The sequence below is a fragment of the Xiphophorus hellerii genome, chromosome 8 (assembly GCF_003331165.1).
Source record: "Xiphophorus hellerii strain 12219 chromosome 8, Xiphophorus_hellerii-4.1, whole genome shotgun sequence".
Classification (NCBI taxonomy): Eukaryota; Metazoa; Chordata; class Actinopteri; order Cyprinodontiformes; family Poeciliidae; genus Xiphophorus; species Xiphophorus hellerii.
Genome location: NC_045679.1, coordinates 3,264,627 through 3,289,189, shown reverse-complemented (window position 1 = coordinate 3,289,189; position 24,563 = coordinate 3,264,627). Strand labels below are relative to the sequence as shown.

General features: G+C 40.5%; 1 protein-coding gene across 1 annotated transcript in view; it reads left to right on the top strand.

Annotated features, from left to right (window-relative positions):
* The window catches only part of LOC116724476 (NACHT, LRR and PYD domains-containing protein 12-like), a 33,323-nt gene extending 18,588 nt beyond the window's left edge, over window positions 1–14,735 (top strand). Inside the window, exons 6-9 of the mRNA XM_032570196.1 lie at window positions 11,824–11,997; window positions 12,181–12,354; window positions 12,943–13,116; window positions 14,678–14,735. Coding sequence (XP_032426087.1) covers window positions 11,824–11,997; window positions 12,181–12,354; window positions 12,943–13,116; window positions 14,678–14,735 — 580 coding nt within the window. The remainder of the gene's footprint in view (window positions 1–11,823; window positions 11,998–12,180; window positions 12,355–12,942; window positions 13,117–14,677) is intronic.
* The last annotated feature ends 9,828 nt before the right edge of the window (window positions 14,736–24,563 follow it).

Here is a 24,563-nt window from a genome sequence, read left to right as displayed (position 1 = left end):
CTAATGCTAGTGACCCTCCCATAGGCATCGTTACTATGTGGTGAGTCTGTCCACAAAACCATACTGTTCCAATGCGGGATGAGCAGGAATCTGTCACAAAAAAAATCACAGCGCCTTTATTTCTTACCAGATTTCTATAAATATGGTTTAAATTAAAGCTGATAAAATTGCAGATGTTTGTAAGGATTCTTGATATAAATGTATAAGCAGTTTGGTTTCTATCAAGATTCAAGAGAGGACTAAGCAAATTGCTCTTTTATATTGCTGAGTAATTACATAATTGCCGCTGTAAATTTTATTAGTTTGTCAAAATGTAACAAACCATGACTCGTATATTTTATATATATGAGACATATGAAATATGTCACCCTGCATGATTGTTATGTTCAAACAAATGAGGCAATTAGTCCTGTTTTTGTCATTTATTAAAGGTTTAAAAATTACAGCAGCTGCAGTGTGCCACAGCAATGGGAAAATAAGTTGATAAACAGGTGTAAAGCAACTTTAAACTTTATAAATTTTATTCACTTTCCCTCACTTTGTTGTTCCGGCACACAGATCAATTGCCATGACAACCGACACAACATCTTTGTTAACCCGCAGAACAGAGAGTAATATATTGACCAGAATGTCCTGGACTGTTGCTACCATCCTGCTTTTGGAACGGTATCAAGTCCAGTTGGATAAAGTTTTTGATGATTTTTTTTTATCAGGATCCATCAGAGACTCAAACCAGCACCAGAACCCAGCTGTGTGTCCTTTAAGAGTGACAGGTCAAAGGGTAGTCTTCTTGACTTTAAATCTCATGGACCTCCACCATCAGAGAGTTGAGCTGTAACTAATTGCTGTAGCTATGGAAACTGAACCAGTAAGAATTCAGATGTTTCCCGTTATATTTACAAAGAGGTTTGATACATTATCTACAGAAATCAGCTGATTTGTTCTAATGAAAACACCTTCATATCATCATCTCTGGGTTGTTGATGATAATGTTGTGATTCCTTGCTCCATGTAAGACACATTTCCACAACCCACATGGTAAAGCCAGTCTGGTCCATCAGAAATTGTTTTTTCTGTGCATCATGAGAGCAATTCAGCAGGGAAGAAAAGCTTCGTGATGTGGTTGTTGAGATCTGCTGGAACTCAACCAAACTGGACCATCAGATGTTCTGCTGGTTCTTAGTGGGATCAGCAGGAACATTAAATCTTTACAACTGTTCAGATCACCTGGTTCACTGCTCACATCCAGATATTACTTCATGGACCTTTACCTTCTGATTGTTTCTGTGTAGACAGATATAATGTGAGCTCACTGGCTACCAGGGATCTACAGGATCCATTTTAAAATTCGCACTAACATCCAGGAGAGGACCCCACATGGACACACCCACATTTCTTAGACCTCCTTCATGTCCACATCACCTAAGATCTAGTTATCAGAACCTGATGGATGTTCCACACTGTCCTGAAGACCTGTGTAGACAGGGTCTTCACTTCCACTGTCCCCAAGCTCTGGGAAACTGTCTCCACCAGCATCAGATCTGCTGACAGTGTGGACTGTTTGGAGTCCGAGTTCAGCACCAACATTTTTGATATGTCCAATGGGTGATTCTGGTGTTACTGGTCTTCATCCTTGTAGTTCATCTTCTTCTTTCTAAATACATTGTACTATTTTCATGAGACGTTCTGTTATTCTGCTTTATTTATTCCGAGTTCTGTGCTGAAGGCTGAAGGAGGAACAACTTATCCTGGTCTCTTATCCTCACCGATAGAACTTACTGCTAAAGTTATTTCATATATCCAGTTTTTATAATTTTATAGCTTTTATAATGTTGCCTTTTTAAAAAATTTTATAACTACTCTTACATTTAAATTTTTACAACTACTTTTACATTGGCAATGTCATAACTAGACTACTACAAAGCTAAGGAGCGTGGGATTATCCTTTTTTACTTTTATCTATATTTGTGAGTTTTTATTTTGTACTCAAGATGCCTCTGGTTGACACGAGCAATATCAGGAGCATTATACAAAGACTTACAACGGCAGAATTAAGAATTACTGTTCTACAGATGAATTTTGAGGCTCTAGACAAAAATCAGCTCAAAATCTCACATAGATTTGAGACAGCAGAAGAGCAGATTCAGCTACTGGAAGTGAAAGTTGAATTAAACAATCTTTGTGGCAACAAAACAACTATTACTATAAACAACAAAGAGGCTGCATGTCCTCCACCACACAGTCCACCCTGGAATGTTTTGGGAACTAAACCGAAACAGATTGTGGATCTGACGAAAGGACTGATGGCAATAACCTTACCTGGACGAATCAGCGTGGCAAGCTCTGAGCCGAAACCCACATCCGACTTTAACACCTGCTGCACCGAAGGAAAACAAACGAGGAGACGGCCCTGTTTTGCAGGACTAAACAACCAGCCCAAGCAATAGCACTCCAACTCTGTGGGAATCCCAATGAAAAACAGATTTGCTGCACTTCAACAAGAACCCGTGAGGGAGACCTCACCTTCAGACATTAGCCACAGGTACAAAGCATATTCACCCCCTAAAGCGAACCTAAGAAAACCACAAATATGCCAAAAGTACTTATTGTCGGAGATGAGACAGTATATGGAATCAGCCATTTATGCAAAGCCAAGAGAACCAGAGTCACGTCCTTTTCCAGATACACTGTGTATGACATAACAGACAAAATACTCTCTCTAACCACGGATCAGCCGAATATTGAAACTCTAGTTGTGCATGTGGGAGCTAATGATCTGGCAAAACAACAATCGGAGATTCTGAAACAATACTTTACCATTCTTGTGAAGACTATTGTAAAACTAAAACAGAAGATTTTTCTTCCCTGTCCTAGCAGTAGGATGGGGTGACCTGAAATACTCTTGACTGTTTTCTACAAAACATGGCTGATAAAAGCATGTGCTGCCAGCACAGTGACCTTCATCGATAACCACAGGATCTTCTCTGAACATTTCCACCTCTTCAGATCTGATGGACGCCATCTTAATAAACATGGGAAAAGCTGTTTTCTGCAAATGTATTTTATTTCATTAATGGGAGCAACAATGTGACCACAGAACAACCGGCTGAAGGACATCTGATTAGGATGGGACCCACCACATATCAGGAACAGGCTGTTCCTAAATAAACCAAAAAAGCATCAACTGGAGAAGAGGCAACTACTCTTCCCCCTCCTCCCTACTCTGCACCCCACCCTGGTCCCCACCCCGCTGGCACACCAACTGGACATGGAGCTGCGGACAGCCCCCTCAGTGACTCCACACCTCTCCCCACTCCTGCTGCACCTACTGGATTAGAGGCCTCATCTTATCCAGGCTAGGATGACTCCACAATCCCACACACTCTGTCTGTTCCTAATGGGAAACAAGACTCTCCTTCAAAGACCTCATCTCATCAAGACCAGGATAGATCATCAGTAGTCACCTGAACTGGGTTTTCTTAACTCCAAAAAGAAACTGGATTGTCACTTTTTGCTGGGCACTTCTATTTTGAGCTCCCAAAAAGCATGTTTCCCGGATGAAAAAAAGCAATCTGAACAAATCACTACTGCAGAATTACAGGCCAACATCTGACCTTTGTTAAGGAAAAATGATTATTTTTAGTGCTTAATACAGTTAATCTTACGACATGTGTAAAAGGTAAATTCAGCACTCTTATTTGGAACAGTTTTCTGGTGAGCATTTGGGATTGAGCAGATGAGCAGGCATTCAGACAAACAGGGGCCAAAATGCAGATCACTCAATGGAGTCTCCCTGCTGTGAGGCCAAACCACGCAGCCATAAAATTAGCATTTTCCTTGGGAGACAGAGACTTTAGATTTCACAGGTATCTGTGAGATTGTATCTCAGGTTGTTCTGTACTCAGAATGACCGTGGGAGCCACGGGGGGTCAGAGCGCAGCGGTTTGCTTCTTTGTCTCGCTAGAAGACAGATGGCCTTTTGATCTTTGCGTAGATCAGGGGGAGTTACAAGTTTCTCTGAGTGCTTAAGGGAGTTTCCAGTTGGTCAACAGGAGGAACGCCTTGAGTGCATAAATTAAATAGAGAAACACCTCTTTAGTATAAGATTACGTGTCAGGAGAAAAAATACAGAAAGCGGCCACCATTTTGCCTTTTTGCATCGGCTCTCTCCAAAGACGCGTCTTTGCTTTTTGTTTGTCTTTGTTTTGTGTTTGTCTGTCTTCCCCTTGTCTGTCTTTATTTTTATGAGAAAATGCATATCTCTGTTCCTCTGCAGTTTTGTTGTTGATTGCTTTGTATGAGATTAAACTCTGTGATCTGTGACGTCAACGCGCTTTGTTGTTGTTTCACTTTAGCGCACGCCGCCGCCACTCGCTGAGGATCCGGGAAGATTAAAGAGGAAAGAGCCAAACGTTTTGTCCAAAGTTAACATTAAATTATCCTCTTTTTAACACCTTCCATTCATCAGCAAAGTTATTGAAAAAGCTGTGTTTATACAGTTAAATAGCTTCATAACGATAACCAACTGCTTTGACTCCTTCCAGTCTGGTTTCCAATCTCACCACAGCATGGAGACTACACACGTAAAAGTATTGAATGATATCCATGTAAACACAGACTGTGCAAGAACCCCAGTGCTGATTCTGGTGGACCTCAGTGCAGTTTTTGGCACTGTTGAACATACCATACCATACCAACTTTATTTATGAAGCACTTTATACACCGACAGGACCAAAGTGCTATACACAATCATAAAATACAATGCGATTATAAAATAGAAAAGATTGAAATATAAAATACATACAGACACAATAAAACAAAGTGAAACCTCTCAGATTGTGCCAAAAGCCAAAGAAAAAAGATGAGTCTTAAGAAGGGACTTAAAAACAACAAGTGAAGAGGCCTGTCTTATACCCAGAGGAAGATCATTGCATAGCTTGGGAGCTGCCACAGAAAAAGCACGGTCCCCTCTGAGCTGCACTTTGTTGTTGGTACCTTCAGAAGCAGCTGATCAGCTGACCTGAGGGAACGGGAGGGTGTGCAAGAATGTAACAGCTCAGACAGATAGGGAGTGGCGAGGCCATTAAGAGCTTTAAAAACAAATAAAAGGATTTTAAAATGAATCCTAAAATGTACTGGTAACCAGTGTAAGGAAGCTAAAATAGAGGAAACATTGTAAAATTTTCGTGTACCTGTTAAAAGATGTGCAGCAGCATTTTGTACCCTCTGAAGCTGGGAAATATATAAATCACTGAGTCCTATGTAAAGTGCATTACAGTAATCTAGCCGTGTAGTCACAAATGCATGGATCACTGTTTCAAAGTGCTGTCTGGAAAGAATAGGTTTTACTTTGGCTAGCTGCCTTAAGTGGAAAAAGCTGGATTTTACAACGGCTTTAATTTGTGCTTCCAGTTTAAGACGAGCATCCATCTTGACCCCTAAATTGGTAATAACCGGCTTGACATACTGGGTCAAAGAGCCAAAATTGGTCAGGGAATCTAAAGTGGATCTGCCAAAAATCACTACCTCTGTCTTATCCTCATTAAGTTTCAAGAAATTTAGACCCACCCAGGCTTTCAGATCTTCCAGACATAAAAACAGAGACCGAAGAGAGGTGGAGTCTGCGTTCTTTAGTGGTAAATACACTGCCTGGCCAAAATTAAAGTCGCCACCTGGATTTAACTAAGCAAATAGGTACAAGCCTCCTATTGGATTAGTACTGCATAGGCGATTATCTTTCAGCTGGCAACAAGTTATTTAACCCCAGCTGATGCAATGAGTAACTCCTCATTTCTTAAACAACCATGGCAAAAGACACATCCTGTGGTTGTGGAAAAGACATTAGTCTGTTTAAGAAGGGTCAAATCATTGGCATGCATTAAGCAGAGAAAACATCTAAGGAGATTGCAGAAACTACTAGAATTGGGTTAAGAACTGTCCAACGCATCATTAAAAACTGGAAGGATGGTGGGGAACCATCATCTTCCAGGAAGAAATGTGGTCGGAAAAAAATCCTGAATGATCGTGATCGGCGATTATTTAAACGTTTGGTCAAATCAAATCGAAGAAAAACAACAGCAGAACTCAGGAGTATGTTTAATTGTGAACGCAAAAGCATTTCCACATGCACAATGCGAAGGGAACTCAAGGGGTTGGTATTGAACAGCTGTGTGGCCGTAAGAAAACCTCTAATCAGTAAGGCTAACCAGAAAAAAAGGCTTCAGGGAGCATAAAGATTGGACTCTGGAGGAATGGAAGAGGGTCATGTGGTCTGATGAGTCCAGATTTACCCTGTTCCAGAGTGATTGGCGCATCAGGGTAAGAAGAGAGGCAGGTGAAGTGATGCACTCATCATGCCTAGTGCCTACTGTACAAGCCTGTGGGGGCAGTGCTATGATCTGGGGTTGCTGCAGTTGGTCAGGTCTAGGTTCAGCAACATTGTGTGCCCTAAGAATGAGGTCAGCTGACTACCTGAATATACTGAATAACCAGGTTATTCCATCAATGGATTTTGTCTTCCCAAATGGAACAGGCATATTCCAAGATGACAATGCCAGGATTCATCGAGCTCACATTGTGAAAGAGTGGTTCAGGGAGCATAAGACATCTTTTTCACACATGGATTGGCCACCACAGAGTCCAGACCTTAACCCCATTGAGAATCTTTGGGATGTGCTGGAGAAGGCTTTGCGCAGTGGTCAGACTCTCCCATCATCAATACAAGATCTTGGTGAAAGATTAATGCAACACTGGATGGAAATAAATCTTGTGACACTGCAGAAGCTTATTGAAACAATGCCACAGCGAATGCAGGCTGTAATCAAAGCTAAAGGCGGTCCAACAAAATATTAGAGAGTGTGACCATTTTTTGGTGGCGACTTTTTTTTTGGCCAGGCAGTGTATATCTGTGTGTCATCTGCATAACAATGAAAATCCCATATTTTCTAAAAATAGAGCATGACATATTACTGAATTTACTGGAGAGTTGGGATGGATTCTCTGGTCCAGGACTCAACAGGTTTGAATCTTACATAAAGAACAGGAATTTCTTTGTTTCAATAGGAAACTTTTTATCGAAGCAGACAGAAGTCACGGGCCGGGAACCGCAACGGTCAATTCTAGGACCTCTCTTATTAAATATCCACATTCTCCCACTAGCTCAGGTTATAACAAGAAATAAGATTAGCTACCATAACTACATGGATTATGTCCTCTACATTACAATGTCACCAGGGAATCCTGAACCCATCAATCACTGAATAAATGCTTAGAACAGATAAATGTGTGAATGTGCCAAACTTTCTCCTGCTGAACAGAAACAAAACTGAAGTTATTATCTTTGAACCTAAAGAGGAACAATCTAGAGTCAATGCACAGCTTCAGTTATTACAACTACAAACTAGCAATAAGGCCTGAAACTTGGGAGTAGTGATGGAATCTGACCTAAACCTTCAGAGCCACATAGAGAAAGTTACAAAGTCAGCCATCTATCACCTGAAGAATATTTCCAGGATTAGAGGACTGTCTAAGCAAGATCTAGAAAAACTCACCCATGCATTTATTTTCAGTTGTATTGATTACTGCAACAGTGTCTTAATGTGTCTGCCTAAAAATCAATCAGACAGCTGCAGCTGATCCAGAGTGCTGCTACATTCTCACTAAAACCAGGAAGATGGAGCACATCACACCAGTTTTGAAGTCCATACACTACCTCGGTATAACTCAATAGAATGGACTTTGAAATATTGTTAGTTTTTAAATCACTTAACGGTTTAGCACCACAATACATTAAAGATCTGCTGCTGTTGTACCAACCTTCCAGACCTCTCAGGTCCTCTGGTTCTGGTCTGCTCTGCATCTACAGAACCAGAACCATACATGGAGAAGTAGCATTCAACTTCTATGCATCACAAATCTGGAACAAACTTCCAGAAAACTGTAAAACAGCTGAAACACTGAGTTTCCTTAAATCAACACTAAAAACTCAGCTGTTTAGAGTTACTTTTGAAAGGTAATCATGAAACATTAATCAATAATCTGATGTGCAAAATGACTTTATGATTTTGTTTTTACGATGTAAAGCACTCTGAAATGCCTTGTTGCAGAAATGTACTATACAAATAAAATTTGTTTTGATTTGATTTAAAGATTTTAATATAGAACTCTTGGTGATTCCATCTGTGAATACTGCTAGATGAATATTTCCTGACTTCTTAATTGTTCCTGGTTCCTCCACAGAGTGGACCAGCAGTGCTCAGAGGTTCATAGAGGTCTGTCTACCCAGCAGCATCAAACACAGCTGGACTCCATATTTATGGTCTGTACATGAACAACTAGTTTTCCATGGGTTTTGTTCACAGTTATCTCCATGCTGCACTTTGTACACCAGAGGACTGTTAGGCTGTCCAACATCCATTTGGTGTTGGCTCCGTGATATCAGTCTCATGTGTCCTTCACCTATTATTATGTTACAGCTGCTGGAGAACAACATTGTCACCTTCGTGAAGAATGAGCTGAAGAAGATCCAGAAGATTCTTAGTCCAAATTACCAAGAATGCCCAGAGAGTCAGAGAGGTGATGATGGGGTATTGGAAGGTGAGAATGAAGAGCAGAGGAGGAGCAGCAGAGAGGCAGTTATGAAGATCACACTGAACTTCCTGAGGAGGATGAAGCAGGAGGAGCTGGCTGATCAACTGATGAGCAGTAAGAGGATTTCTACAAATTTTGACCTGATAGATAAATCACACATTTATTGATATCTGAAGAGAATGAATCATATTTATTATAGTCATCTTTAAAAGATGATTTTGTTTATTTCCTGATTTTACTTTTTGCTTTAATTTAGAACATCTTGTTGCATTTTGTCAACATCAACTTAAATCCGGTCTGAAGAAGAAGTTCCAGTCTGTGTTTGAGGGAATTGCTAAAGCAGGAAGTCCAACCCTTCTGAACCAGATCTACACAGAGCTCTACATCACAGAGGGAGGGACTGGAGAGGTCAATGATGAACATGAGGTCAAACAGATTGAAATAGCATCCAGGAAACCACACAGAGCAGAAAAATCAGTTAGACAAGAAGACATATTTAAAGTCCCACATGGAAGAGATCAACCAATCAGAACAGTGATGACAAAGGGAGTGGCTGGCATTGGGAAAACAGTCCTAACACAGAAGTTCACGCTGGACTGGGCTGAAGACAAAGCCCACCAGAACATCCAGTTTATATTTCCATTCACGTTCAGAGAGCTTAATGTACTGAAAAAGAAAAAGTTCAGCTTGGTGGAACTTGTTCATCACTTCTTTAGTGAAACCAAAGAAATCTGGAGCTTTGAACACTTCCAGGTTCTGTTCATCTTTGATGGCCTGGATGAGAGTCGACTTCCTCTGGACTTCCACAACAAGGAGATCCTGACTGATGCTACAGAGTCCACCTCAGTGGACGTTCTGCTGACAAACCTCATCAGGGGGAAATTGCTTCCCTCTGCTCTCCTCTGGATAACCACACGACCTGCAGCAGCCAGTCAGATCCCTCCTCAGTGTGTTGGCATGGTGACCGAGGTCAGAGGGTTCAATGACCCACAGAAGGAGGAGTACTTCAGGAAGAGATTCAGAGATGAGGAGCAGGCTAGCATGATCATCTCCCACATAAAGACATCACGAAGCCTCCACATCATGTGCCACATTCCAGTCTTCTGCTGGATCACTGCTACAGTTTTGGAGGATGTGTTGGACACCAGAGTGGGAGAAGAGCTGCCCAGCACCCTGACTGAGATGTACATCCACTTCCTGGTGGTTCAGACCAAAGTGAAGAAGGTCAAGTATGATGGAGGAGCTGAAACTGATCCGCACTGGAGTTCAGAGAGCAGGAAGATGATCAAAGCTCTGGGTAAACTGGCTTTTGATCAGCTGCAGAAAGGAAACCTGATCTTCTATGAATCAGACCTGACAGAGTGTGGCATCGATATGAAAGCAGCCTCAGTGTACTCAGGAGTGTTCACACAGATCTTTAAAGAGGAGAGAGGGCTGTACCAGGACAAGGTGTTCTGCTTCATCCATCTGAGTGTTCAGGAGTTTCTGGCTGCTCTTCATGTTCATCTGGCCTTCATAAACTCTGGTGTCAACCTGATGAAAGAAACACAAATACCAAAGACATCTTCATTACTTAATAAACCTAAACTAAAATCTCTTCATCAGAGAGCTGTTGACCAGTCTTTACAGAGTCCAAATGGACATCTGGACTTGTTCCTCCGCTTCCTGCTGGGACTTTCACTGCAGACCAATCAGAGACTCCTACAAGGTCTGTTGACACAGACAGGAAGTAGCTCACAGACTAATCAGGAAGCAGTTCAGTATATCAAGAAAAGGATCAGTGAGAATGTGTCTGCAGAGAAAAGCATCAATCTGTTCCATTGTCTGTATGAACTGAATGATCGTTTTCTAGTGGAGGAGATCCAACAGTCTCTGAGTTCAGGAAGTCTCTCCACAGATAAATTGTCTCCTGCTCAGTGGTCAGCTCTAATCTTCATCTTAGTGTCATCAGGAAAAGATCTGGATGTGTTTGACCTGAAGAAATACTCTGCTTCAGAAGAGGTTCTTCTGAGGCTGCTGCCAGTGGTTAAAGCCTCCAACAAAGCTCTGTAAGGACCCAGATTGGTACTGCATTTATGATGATGATGATCTTCTTGTCTTAATTTCCTTGAAGCAGCTCTTTGAATGTGTCTGGAAAAGCTCAGAACTTATAGCTGGTCTTGCAATGGTGGTGGTCAATGTTAATCATGGTGAAAGCCTTTTCCTGAATTCAAACTTTGTGAATCTCTTCTGGTCTTTCTAATAGTGGATGATGACTCAATCCACTGTGGTCCCTTAACAAACGAACAAAAACAAATAAACAAAAACCAATATGATCTTTATTCAGCATTTATTTACCATTACAAGAATGTCTCTTGCTGCACACTGTCAGAATGGTAAACTGTCAGACAAATGTCTAGTTAACATGACTGGTTGTTGTAAAGTGCAATGCAATTGTTTCTTAATACAAGTAGCATAATGACTAGAGCTGAACAAAATTATTCTGATCAAATATTTGTTTGGCAGAAGTTCATACAGCCTGCCACTGTTATTCAGATTGCATAATTTAATGTATAGTTTTAAGCACATGAATGTATCTGTTCACTTAATGAGCACTCAAAATGTTTTCCAGCCAGATACTCTGGCTTATGGATGTTTGCAAGACGTTTATTAATAAATAAATGGATTAAACACCAGATTTATATTTGACAACACTTAGATGTTAGATTAAAATTGGAGGGAAAAAAATCTATTTGCCTCTATGTAAAGTATTTTTAAGATTAAGAGATAACCTTACAGTAATGAAGTTTAATAACCTTAGCTAACATTAACTTACAACAAGGTAGCATTGACTTGAATTGCTCATAGCTAATATTACAAAGAAAGGGAAACATAGATGACATTTTTTGTTCAAAGAAAATTTTAAGTTAATACACATATTAATGTCAACTTTGCATTAAAAGTGTCATTATTTACCGAATTACACTTTATAATAACAATCATAAATATTCATGAAGGTGTTATGTCATGTTTATGACAGTGTCATGAAAGCCTTATTCACACTCCATCAAATAAAGTGACCAGTCTCCTTGCTGCCTGTAGTTCAGACCTTTTAGGTTGGAGAACCAATTATAGAATAAACCAATTCATAAAAAAATATATAATTTTTTCTTCAATCTTTCTATGAAGCATATTGTTAACTGGAAAGAAAAACAATATTAAGTGCTTAACAGATTTTTCTCCCTGTCTCCTCAGACTGAGTGTCTGTAACCTCACACAGACAAGTTGTGTAGCTCTTTCCTCAATCCTCATCTCCCAGTCCTCCAGTCTCAGAGAACTGGACCTGAGTAACAACAACCTGCAGGATTCAGGAGTGAAGTTCCTATCTGCTGGACTGAAGAATCCAAACTGCAACCTGGAAACTCTGAGGTAAGGTGTTCACAATCTTGGTGAAACCAGATTTATGCCCATTAGATTATTTTAATATTATTTCAGTTGTTAATTTTGTTGTAGAACCAATCTACCTTTCCAAGAAAAACATTATTGACTGAACAGAAAAACACAAATTTTCATAAATTGTTTAATAACAGATTTCTCTCCCTGTCTCCTCAGACTGAGTGGCTGTAACCTCTCAGAGAGAAGCTGTGAAGCTCTGTCCTCAGTTCTCAGCTACCAGTCCTCCAGTCTCAGAGAACTGGACCTGAGTAACAACAACCTGCAGGATTCAGGAGTGAAGCTTCTCTCTGCTGGACTGAAGAGTCCAAACTGCAACCTTCAATCTCTCTGGTAAATGTTCTTAAGCCTGGTGAAACTACATTTCTGTCCATTACCAGCAATCAGAAATGATGCAATTATTATTTTAGTAGCAGATTATAATATTAAAAGATGCTTGACTGACATGGCTAACTATGCTAGACTTGACACATAAACACAGCTGGTTTTCATTTACTCCAGGCTGAATGAACCAATAGGAGAGATGTATAGAAAGGTGGGGGTCAGATATCAACTGATAGTGTAAATCAGATTGCTGCCTGCCAGCAATCTGTGTATTATTGATCCTTATTTTCTGGAGCAATAATGCTTCAGATATATTATACCTGCAATAATAATTGCAGATAATAATGGCGTAATAAGGAGCATTATTACAGGACCTTCCAAGCAGAAGTTGTTAGACTTTCCCATCCATTCTACAAATGACAAATGTTGATTTTTATTACCTGCAGAATAAAATAGTTTTATTGCCATTTTATTTTATTAATAGGCTACACACCAGTTCCTTGAGTATTTTCCTCCAGTGAAAATGACCAGTTCAGACCTTGGGTTCTACCTCAATGTTCTCATATTCTCATCATGTGATGAATTGTGTGTCTGCAGCTTATCAGGCTGTTTGGTCTCAGAGGAAGGCTGTGCTTCTCTGGCCTCAGCTCTGACCACCAACCCCTACCATCTGAAAGAGTTGGACCTGAGCTACAATCATCCAGGAGACTCAGGAGTGAAGCTGCTGTCGACTGGACTGAAGGAACAACACTGGAGACTGGAAGCTCTCAGGTATGGAGGAACCTGCTGCAGGAGCAGAGAAGGTCTGATAGAGGAGGAAGAGGGAGAAATGTCTTTAGTCAGTCTGCTGGGAAACATTTAGTTTGAAGCTAAATATTTAGTTTGCTAATCAAAATTTTGTTTTGAATCATGGCTTTTATAAATTAACAAATAACATAGTGAAAATATGACTTGACATTATGAACTTCTTTTTATCTCTTATGGCAGTTAAATAACTCAAATTATTGGTGTCAAATTTTCTCTCTAACTTTGCAAACTGCATCCCATGTACAACTTTAGGAATCTTTCACATGATGCTGAATGATCTTGGGAAACCAAGTTGGGAAACCAAGTTCACCATCTACTGGTACCACAATGACATGGTACCCCATATCATTGGGGTACCGTGACCCCATCACCTGGGCGCAGCAGGGCAAAAAATATAGCTCCTTGTGGAACCAAGTGGTTGGAGAAAGAAAATCAGATTGAAACTGTTTCCTATCAGAGTTTGTTTGTCTCTCTTTCATCACAAACCAGGAGCATCATGGGCTGGGTGGGGCTTGTAATATTGAGAAAATACAGGAAGCTGTTTGGCTGATGGACAGGAAGTTAAAAATATGCAGATATATTACACCATGAAGCAGGTATTATTTGTATTGAAGAAATATAAGCTTGGACCAAATGCAGATTTTAGAATAAGTTTAATTGATTCAGTGACAATTTACATTCAGAGAAAGAAGTCAAGCAACTAATTGTCATGAAAATGAAAGAGTCTTCATGAATGTTTACGTCTGTTGTCATAAGGTGTCATTCGGTAAATAATGACACTTTGTCCATCCTTCAATAAAAGTGTCATTATATTCTTTGATTCTTGTTGAACTCTTTGTTGAATGTGATGCAGCTTCTCCTTTTTAATGTTTGTATTTCTGGATATTACAGTGAGGCCACAGCAGGTTTTCAGCATCAGGGCTGTTTAGTGTTTCATTCCTTCATCTGTGTGTGGGAGTGTGGATGGAACAGGTATCCAGGTGTTGTGTCAGAGTTTAGATTGATTGTATTTTAATGCTGATTATTAAATCAGGTTGAGCTTCCAGAAATGTTTCCTTAGTTTCCTGATGTCCTTTTAGGCTTCAGTGAGTTTCTTCAGGTTGTTACTGAGGGATTTCCTTTCTCCTCTCTGTTGGAGCTTTTCCTGTGTTTGGAGAAATGAGTTGTGCTGCAGCAGCACCAACTGTCCTTCCTACATCCACTGCAGTTTGCAATCCAAATGTCAGACTGTTCCTGTCTCAGTGGAGGACAATGTGTGTCTGAGAGACATGTAATGTCCATGTTTGCTGCTGAAAGAGACTGATGGTCTGACCCCCCTCCTCCTTTCAGGGTGGAGCCTGCTGGAGTCCCATTCTTGACACCAGGTGTGAGGAAGTGTAAGTGTGTTTTTCATCTGATTCATGACAACAAAGCAGCTCACATTCAATCATCTTCAAACTGTCACATCACTCATTCAGGAGTCATCATCAAAGTGTCAATAAATGATCAATAACTGCAGCTGGATTATGTTTGTTCTCTCCATCAGATTCCTGTCAACTCACCATCGACACAAACACAGTGAGCAGAAACCTGAAACTGTCTGAAGACAACAGGAAGGTGACATTTGTGAAGGAGCTTCAGTCATATCCTGATCATCCAGACAGATTTGATCGTCCACAGCTGCTGTGTAGAACTGGTCTGACTGGTCGCTGTTACTGGGAGGTCGAGTGGAGAGGATATGTTTATATATCAGTGAGTTACAGAAGAATCAGGAGGGAAGGAGACATTAGACACTGTTGGTTTGGAGGAAATGATCACTCCTGGAGTCTCAGATGCTCTGATGTTGATGGTTACTCTGTCTGGCACAAAGACGGGGAAACTCGTCTCTCCTCCTCCTCTGTCTCTAACAGAGTAGCAGTGTATGTGGACTGTCCTGCTGGCATTCTGTCCTTCTACAGAGTTTCCTCTGACTCACTGATCCTCCTCCACACCTTCAACACCACATTCACTGAACCTCTGATTCCTGGATTTGGGGTCTGGAGGTCCAGTTCAGGGTCCTCAGTGTTTCTGTCTTGAGTCTAAAAAGTCTATAGCATCCTCTTGATGGAAGAACTCTGACTTCTTCAAAGATAGTTCAGTTTCTACATGTCTTATTCCTTCAGAAACATGTTTTCATGGATCCAAACTGTGCTTTGGTGAAACTCTTCTATGAGATTCTTTACAAATTTTCTCTTCTTCCAGTCCTTAAAATATGGAAGCTGAGATTATTCCAGGATACACATGTTTTTTTTCTGTTTTCAGTCAAATATTCACAATGAATCTCCAGATGTTGTGTATCTCAGTCTCCTGACAATAGTCCAATATGATGTCTTAGATTAGGACATGCTTATCTAAGAGTACATCCTTTGGTGCGTTCTGCTCCACTAATTTATCATTTCTTCCAGAAGCCCTGGTTCTCCATGTTGCTTACCTTCCCAGGACCACCACCTTTGCACATTATTCTGTTTTGTAAATAAACCCCATTTTACTGATTTCTTCTCTCCTGAGTCTTTCTTTGCATGTGGGTCAGAACCCTAAACACAGACATGACAGGATTCCATGATTGGAAATCTGGGATGATGAATGGATGATATAAGCTCTGCCACTAAAAAAACAACTAATCTGCTCTCATGCAGTCTCGATCCACTATCCTAACATTTGGAAATTTGTTGCCTCAGAAGCATCTCCAGCTGGAGCTTTTGTTTCCTGCAAGAGATTAAACCTGGACACAGACTGGAGGAAACTCTCACACTTCTTAGTGGTGTTAAGGAGGAAACTTATTAGGTTAGCTTAAACTTTGGAAAAAGCATGGCTCTCCTTCCCTCCTGTTAGCCGGGTCCCGAACTGATGTCGTCACGGCTGGCAAGGAGACGGCGCGGCACAATGATGTCACAGATCACAGAGTTTAATTCAGACAAAAGCAATCGACAACAAAGCTGCAGAGATACAGAGATATACATTTTATACAGACAAGGGTAAACAGACAACACGAAATACAAAGACAGACAAAAGGGCGCCCAACGTGGAGAAAAGATGGAAAAAACTCTCCGTTGGCTTGCTGACTTGTACTTTTAAATGAAAGAGGTGTTTCCCTATTTAATATATGCAAAGAAGGCGTTCTGCTCTTCGACCAATTAGAACTCCCTCAGGCCCCCAGAGAAAGTTGGGACTCCCTGATTTATAACAAAGGTGTCTGTTTTTTATCTAAGCAAAGGGCGGACTACCCCGTGGTCATCTCTGCCTGATACGGAAGATCCCTGGCGCCAAAAAGTCTCTTCTGCCCCATCGGAATGTAACTTTATTGCTCTGTGTGTGGGGGAGGCAAAAGGGCCCTGCTTGTTTAACTGTCTGCTATATCAGTTCCCACATGTTCAACAGAAAACTGTTCCAAATAAGAGTGTTGGCTATACCTTTACACATGTCGTAAGATTAACTGCATTAAACACCAAAATAATCATTTTCCTTTACAGTGGAAACAGACTTTGCTCAATTAACAGCAGTATTGTTTGAATTTATTATTACCACTCTAAATGGACCAAAATTAATTTTAGGCCAGTTTTGAAAGACATTTTCTGAATAAATCCCAGTCAGTGGAATCTGCAGACCTGCTCAGATACAAACATCCCATTTTTCAGGAGTCACTGGTTTCATCTGTGTCATTGTTCCAGCTGCTGAGGTCAGAATCCAGCTGTGAAACCTGGAGGTTGAATGTTCAGGTTCTCTCCTCCCAAACATCCCCCCTCCCTCCAGCTGTGGAGAACAGCTGGAAAACAGCTGCATGTGTAAATAATGAGTCTGGAACAAGCTGCCACCTCTCTGCTGCTTGATCTGACTCTGACTTTAAATTCAGGTTGATGATTGAAATGAAATCAAGGTTTCAACCTGGATCAGCAGAACCTCCTCAGCTGATCCTGGTTTTAAACAGAGACTGTCCTCACTCTGCTCACCACACTAACATAATGATCAATGATTATATAGGAGCTTTAGGAATAATCTACATCAGAACAATGTGTGGTTTCAGCAGCAGTGGTGTGGTGATATCAAGAACTATAGTTTAGTTAGTTTTTTATGATTATTTTCTGTTTGTATTAATAGTCTGACTGGTTACAGCAGAAGGAAGCAACCAACTGTTCTTTTCTCTGGACTCATTTCTCGTCATGACTCCATCATGAAACATTTTCATGAAATCTTCTCTCCTTCCTCATTATAAACCTTTCTCTCATTTCACTACAGATCTTATGCTGCTCTGAAAGAACAAACTAAAAAGCATGTGAGTTGTGATGTCATCAGTCACGCAACGTTCCTCACATTTACTTTCAGTTTGAAATTCAGTCTTTTTTTCAGATATTCGTCTTCAACTCTTTGGATCATTTGAAGAAACTGTAAGTTTGCTTTTTCCCCTACTTGAACTTTGACTTTAAAAACATTCCTTTTTGTTTCTGCTCTTTGATGTTTGGAAAACAAGTTAATTTCGGATTTCAGTTTAATCTCTTCCTTTTGAAGGTTATTCTACGGGATTATTAGATTAGTGATGGACTGCAATCAAACAAAATGAACAGCTGATATTTCTTTGCTCTTTCTCTGAACAATCTACATCATGTTCCTATTTAATGGATTCAAATTTTGATTGTTTCACAAAACAAGAATAGCAGATTAAGACAGGATTTTTCAGATATCCTGGTTTAATCAAGCCTCAATTTGGTTTCACACAAGCAGTAACACATAGATTACTATGGAAATTTTTCCTAAGCAACTAACCTGCTCCAGACCTGGTAGTTAAGCCTGGTTCCTAACACCCATCAGAAACCAATGCTCATCAGTGATTCCACCTACTTATGTACATGTTTTGGTATTTTTTTCACCCTGCATTAACATGCAGCTAAGTCATTTTTGTATTCAGTCATATACTATTAGTATTTTTAATATTATGATGGTAGAAAATACTATTGTCATGTTTAAAATAATCTGTGTTACTGTTTTATTGTTTATAAAGACTGCTGTTCTAAGTTTGTCTAAGGACACAGTGTGAGGTTGCAAAAAATTTCTGCACATGCAAAGAAACACTGACAGCATAAAAAACAGGACATGTGATACAGGAGAGGAATAAATGAAAGAGGGGAGGGAGGTTGTGATGTTGGTAGGGGGTCCAAGTTAGCAACGCAGCTACTTGGTGCATTGTAGCTCTTAAGTCTAAGTTGCCTTACTGTAGGAGGAAGAGGGAGGGGGGCCAGAAAATGTGGTGAGTTGAATAAGTGTGTGTTTATAGCTATTCTCAAGTGTGTATGTGCCTGTGTGTGATTATAAGTTAGTCCATGAACACTGTCTCATAGCCCCCAGCCAAAAATGATGGAGTGTTTTACCAATTGACATCGGTAGAGATCTGGTTCAGGTCCATTGATATGATGGGGAAAAGGAGAGGGTAGTGGGAGCAGAGTATCTTGTTCATATAACATTCAAGAGAAATAGGGATACCCAGCCTTCCATGACTGACACGGAGGGAGTCATATTCAGGTGACATTAATTGTTTTGGATCAGGCAGACTTCATTAATTTTTCCATCTGCCTTAAGTTCTCACTGTTACATTTCAATGGCGACTCCAGACAGCCAAACTTATGAATCCCGTCAAGCTGAGCTTTCAGCTTCTCCAACGTCTGTTCCTTCCAGCGAGCGAATTTCAGGAACTGCAACTGAGCTGTGGCTCTGAGCAAGAATCACTTCCAGTTTGTTCTGCTCACACAGCATCTGAGTCTGAGTGTTCACAGCAAGACATTTCTTCATATGAGACGTTAGCATCTCAATGGGCAGAACAGCTGCCAACATTTTCCGAATTTCCCAATATGCCAGGTATCTGCCAACCCAAATAGCAGAAATCGTGTTATCAAAAATTCCATTATATATGCATCTCCAACATCCTCAACCCACAACGTGGACGTGCAAAGATTCTTCCACTTCTCCCAGGAATTCATCATGTGTCCAGCTGCAAATGTCCCATTGAGGCAAGAGGGCTCTCCATTTCTACTGCTTCTATTCGAGACCAGATCCATAGTTTGCTTTTTCCCCTTTTTTTGTGTGTGGTAGCTGAAGGAGGAAAAGCTTATCCTGCTCTCTCTCATCCTTACTGATAACTTTGCCTGTGAGTTATTTTTAAAGTGACAGTTTTTATAGTTATATCTACATTTTCGACATCATAACTGAATTACTTCAAACCTAAGGACTGGGGGATTTTCTTACTTTTATTTTTACCTTACTTTTCTTCGTCTCCAAGTTGAAGCAGGGCAAAATGCCTCCGGCCGACCCCAGGGACATTAGCAGTATTATACAATGACTTCAGTCTATAGAAATGAAGATTAAACTGCTGGAGGTGAACTTTGAGATCAACGCTACCTGTGGAAACGTGACAACTCTTCCCCAAATCAACGGAGAGATCGTACGCCTCGCATCAAGCAGCCCACCCTGGAACGCTCTAGGTGCCAAGCCAATGCAAAAGTCTCACACTGCAGATCCGATGAGGCGACTGACAGGGAGAACCCCTCACCTGGAGAAATCAGCGTGGCCGGCTCTGAGCCAAAACCCACCTTCAACTTCAACACCTGCTCCACCAAAGAAAAGCAAACAAGCAGCTGCAACCAAAACGGTTCCACCGACCCCGCTCCCAAGGACAGAGCGACCAGCCCGGGCCTCAAAACATTCTGACTCTGTGGGAATCCCACTGAAAAACAGATTTTCTGTACTCCAGCCTGAGCCTCTGAGTGAAACCTCGCTTTCAAACATCAACAATGAGGCAAGTCTAACACATCCACCCCCCAAAGCCCCAAAGGACAAAGCTGCTACCAGGAAAACGAAAGGTATGCCAAAAGTGCTTATTGTTGGAGATGAGGCAGTAAAATGGAATCAGTCACGTTTGCAATCCTATGAAAACGAGAGTGATTTCTTTTCCTGCTGACACTGTATCTGATTTAACACGCAAAGTTCTCTCTCTAACCACTGATCAGCCAGATATTGAGACTTTAGTTGTGCATGTTGGAGCCAACGATCTGGCAAAGCAGAAATCTGAGATTCTGAAAAAGGACTTTAATATTCTTCTGAACACTATGGGAAAATTAAAAATTAAGTTATTTCTCAGTGGTCCAATTCCATCACCTCAATGGGGAGACGAAAAACACTCCAGGCTGGACATGATAAACAAATGACTGATTTAAAGCTGCTCTGCCAGCTCAGTGACCTTCATTGATAACCTCTGGATCTATTGGCAGCACTTTCACCTTTTTGAAAAAGGCGGATGCAATCTTAATAAACATGGGATAAAACTACTCCCTGCAAACCTTTTTCATTTTATCAACAAGGACAGCAATTTGATCATCACTTCAGAAGAACAGGCTCAAGGAGTTCTGACTAGGATGGAACCCTCTGCTTATCAGGAGCAAACCGTTCCAAAACAAGCTGATACAACATCGACTGAAGACAGAGCGACTGGTTCCCTTCCTCATTCTCCCCTTCCTTCTCCCTCTCTGCTCACCCACTTATTCACAGGATTCACAAGATATCTTTGAAGAGCTGTCGTCTGGACCGGAGTTTCTTAAATTTACAGATGGAAAGAATCAACAGGTTTTACTTGGGACATCTCTCCTTAGCGCTCACGTAGCAGACCTCACTTCATTTAAGCCACCTGACTCTAACTTCCCAGAGGATCCATCACTCTGCGTTTCTGAGGTCTGAGGCCGGGGTCCAGACTTTATCTTTACACCCGTCTAACACCAGAATGTCTCTGGCCCCCCGGGCCCTGCAGAACAGGACATTACCTGTCCGGATCACTACAAGAAAATTTACAAAACATAGAAATACAAAATACAGCAGTCTTAATTCGAGCCTCAGAGTGATCTCCTGCCTAAAGGAACCTCAGACTGAAGAACCTTTGGCCTCCAAGTCACTTAAACTAGCTCTTTTAAATACAAGATCTCTCTGTGCTAAAGCTCTATTAATTAATGATTTCATCACTGAGCATAATATCGATGTTATATTTCTGACAGAAACATGGTTGAATGATAATAATGAATCGATCGTACTAATTGAATCTGCGCCTCCTAACTACAATTTCTTCAGAGAGAATAGAAAACACAAAAAAGGAGGAGGCGTGGCTTCAATATTTAAGAATACCGTAAATTGTAGTAAAATCTCTTTGGGTCACTTCACCTCTTTTGAGTATCTTGGAATTGAGGTTAAAGGCCACAAACGAACTTTGACTGTAACTCTATACAAAACTCCAACTTTTGTGGAAAATTTCTTTACTGACTTGAATGAACTTCTATCTCTCATATGTATTATGATTGTTTAATAATTGTCGGTGATTTCAACATTCATGTTGACAACCCCCAAGACAGAGGGGCAAAAAAGCTCGCTAATATTTTAGAGACTTTTGGTCTAACACAACATGTCAAACAAGCAACACACACTCAAGGACACACACTGGACCTGGTTATCAGAAAGGGTGTGAATATTTCCAATGTCACTGTAACTGATGTCGCCCTGTCGGATCACTTCGCTGTTATTTTTGAAACTTCTTTATCTTTTAACCCACTTATACAAACAGCAACCATCACAAAACGTTCTCTCACTGAAAACACAGCAGAAACTTTTAATCAAATCTACTCTTCTTCCTCACCCTTAAGCTGTAATGATGTAGATAAGTTGGTAAATGATTTTCAGTCTAAAGTCTCAGATATTATTGATTCCATTGCCCCAATTAAAATGAAGGTTGTGTCTGGTAAACAGAAATCTCCATGGAGAAATGCACAAACAGTTAGATCTGCAATACAACTCTGCTGTAGGGCAGAACGAAAATGGCGTAACACACAACTTCACGTTCAATATGACATCTATAAAGAAAGACTACGTAACTATCATTTAACACTAAAACATGCAAGAGAGGCTTTCTTTGCAGATGTCATAAACAAAAACATTAACAATGCTCGAGCTTTATTTGCAACAGTTGACAGAATCACAAACCCTCCTGTGACGTTACCGCCTGAATTCCAATGTAATGCTGCCTGCAACCAGTTTTCCAGCTTCTTTTCAGAGAAAATTAAAAAAATCAGAGGATTAATCTGTACATCCACTATAAAGTCAGTACCAATGCTGTGCCCAAACAAAACAAATACAGGAAAAATGACCCAATTTCAACTACTTAATTATAAAACCCTACAAGAAATTATAAGTCAACTAAGCTCCAGTTCCTGCTGTCTGGATGTCCTAGATCTATAACTCTAGAACATTTCTTTAAGAAAGTCCTGCCTGTTATTGCTGCTGATCTGATCCAAATAGTAAACTCATCGCTCTCATCAGGCGTTTTCCCCCAGGTTTTGAAAACAACAGTAATCAAACCACTTATAAAAAAGAACAATCTGGACAAATCACTAATGCAGAATTACAGGCCGACCTTTGACCTCCCATTCATCAGCAAAGTTATTGAAAAAGCTGTGTAAACAATTAACTAGCTTCCTAACTATAACCAACCTCTTTGACTCCTTCCAGTCTGGTTTTCATGCTCACCACAGCACAGAGACCGCCCTCATAAAAGTGTTCAGTGACATCCATATAAATACGGACTGTGGGAGAACCACAGTGCTGGCTCTGTTGGACCTCAGTGTTGACCATGACATATTACTGAATCGACTGGAGAGTTGGGTCGGACTCTCCGGTCCAGTGCTTAACTGGTTTGAATCCTACATAAAGAACAGGGATTTCTTTGTTTCAATTGGAAACTTCTCATCAAAGAGGTCAAAGGTCACATGTGGGGTACCCCAAGGTTCAATCCTAGGACCCTTTTTATTCAATATTTATATGCTCCCACTAGCTCAGGTTATAAGAGGAAATAATATTAGCTACCATAACTATGCAGATGACACACAGCTCTACATTACAATGTCACCAGGTGACCTTTGACCCCATCCAATCACTGAACAGATGCTTAGAGCAGATAAATGTGTGGATGTGCCAAAACTTTCTCCAGCTGAACAGAAACAAAACTGAAGTTATTATTTTTGGACCTAAAGAGGAACAATCTAGAGTTATAGATATAGAGTTATAGATCTAGAGATATAGATATAGAGTCAATGCACAGCTTCAGTTATTACAACTAAAACCAGCGATCGGGCCCAAAACCTGGGAGTAGTGATGGACTCTGACCTGAACCTCCAGAGCCACATAAAGACAGTTACAAAGTCGGCCTTCTATCACCTGAAGAACATTGCCAGGATTAAAGGACTAATGTCTCAACAAAAACAGGATCTCATCCATGCGTTCATCTTCAGTCCTATCGATTATTGCAATAGCGTCCTCACAAGTCTGTCCAACAAATCAATCAAACAGCTGCAGCTGATCCAGAATGCTGCTGCTCGCGTTCTCACTAAAACCAGGAAGATAGAGCACATAACACCAGTTTTAAAGTCCCTACACTGGCTCCCTGTAGCTCAAAGAATAGACTTTAAAATACTGTTGTTAGTTTACAAATCACTGAACGGCTTAGCACCACAATACATTAAAGATCTGCTGTTGTTGTATCAACCTTCCAGACCTCTCAGGTCTTCCTATTCTGGTCTGCTCTACATCCCCAGAACCAGAACCAAACGAGGAGAAGCAGCTTTCAGCATCTATGCACCACAAATTTGGAACAAACTTCCAGAAAACTGTAAAACAGCCGAAACACTGACTTCCTTTAAATCTCAACTAAAAACCCACCTGTTTAGGATTGTATTTGAAATATAATCAATTACAAATTTAATGATTGAACCTGACTTAATGTCATGTTTTGATTGTTGATTCTACGTTGAAATTGCACAAAAATCTTTGAGGGACGAGATTGCGTGAAAGACGTGTACGGTGCCTTGTGCCGGAAGCCCATTGAAAGGCTGTTTACATCGTTTCAAACTGTGTGATTGTGAGCATGAGTGGGAATAAAATTAGCAATAGGTATTTTGTTCCATATCAATCAATCAATCAAATTTTATTTGTATAGCACATTTCAGCAGCAAGGCATTTCAAAGTGCTTTACATATATGTACATATAACACAGTAGGAGTGTATCCGGTAAACCTTTTATGGATCCAAACTCAACTAATAACCCACCTGTTTAGGATTGTATTTGAAATGGAACCTGACTTAATGTCATGTTTTGATTGTTGATTCTATGTTGCATTGTGTTTCTGTGTTTGATATGATGTAAAGCACTTTGAAATGCCTTGCTGCTGAAATGTGCTATACAAATAAAATTTGAGTGATTGATTGATTTGGAAGAGATGCAAAGGTAGGCTCCAAGAAAGATAGCACAGGACACTGAGCAAAATGCAGATCAGATGAGGGAAGTAGTTACAGAATAAAAAGCATCCACCTTCACTGAG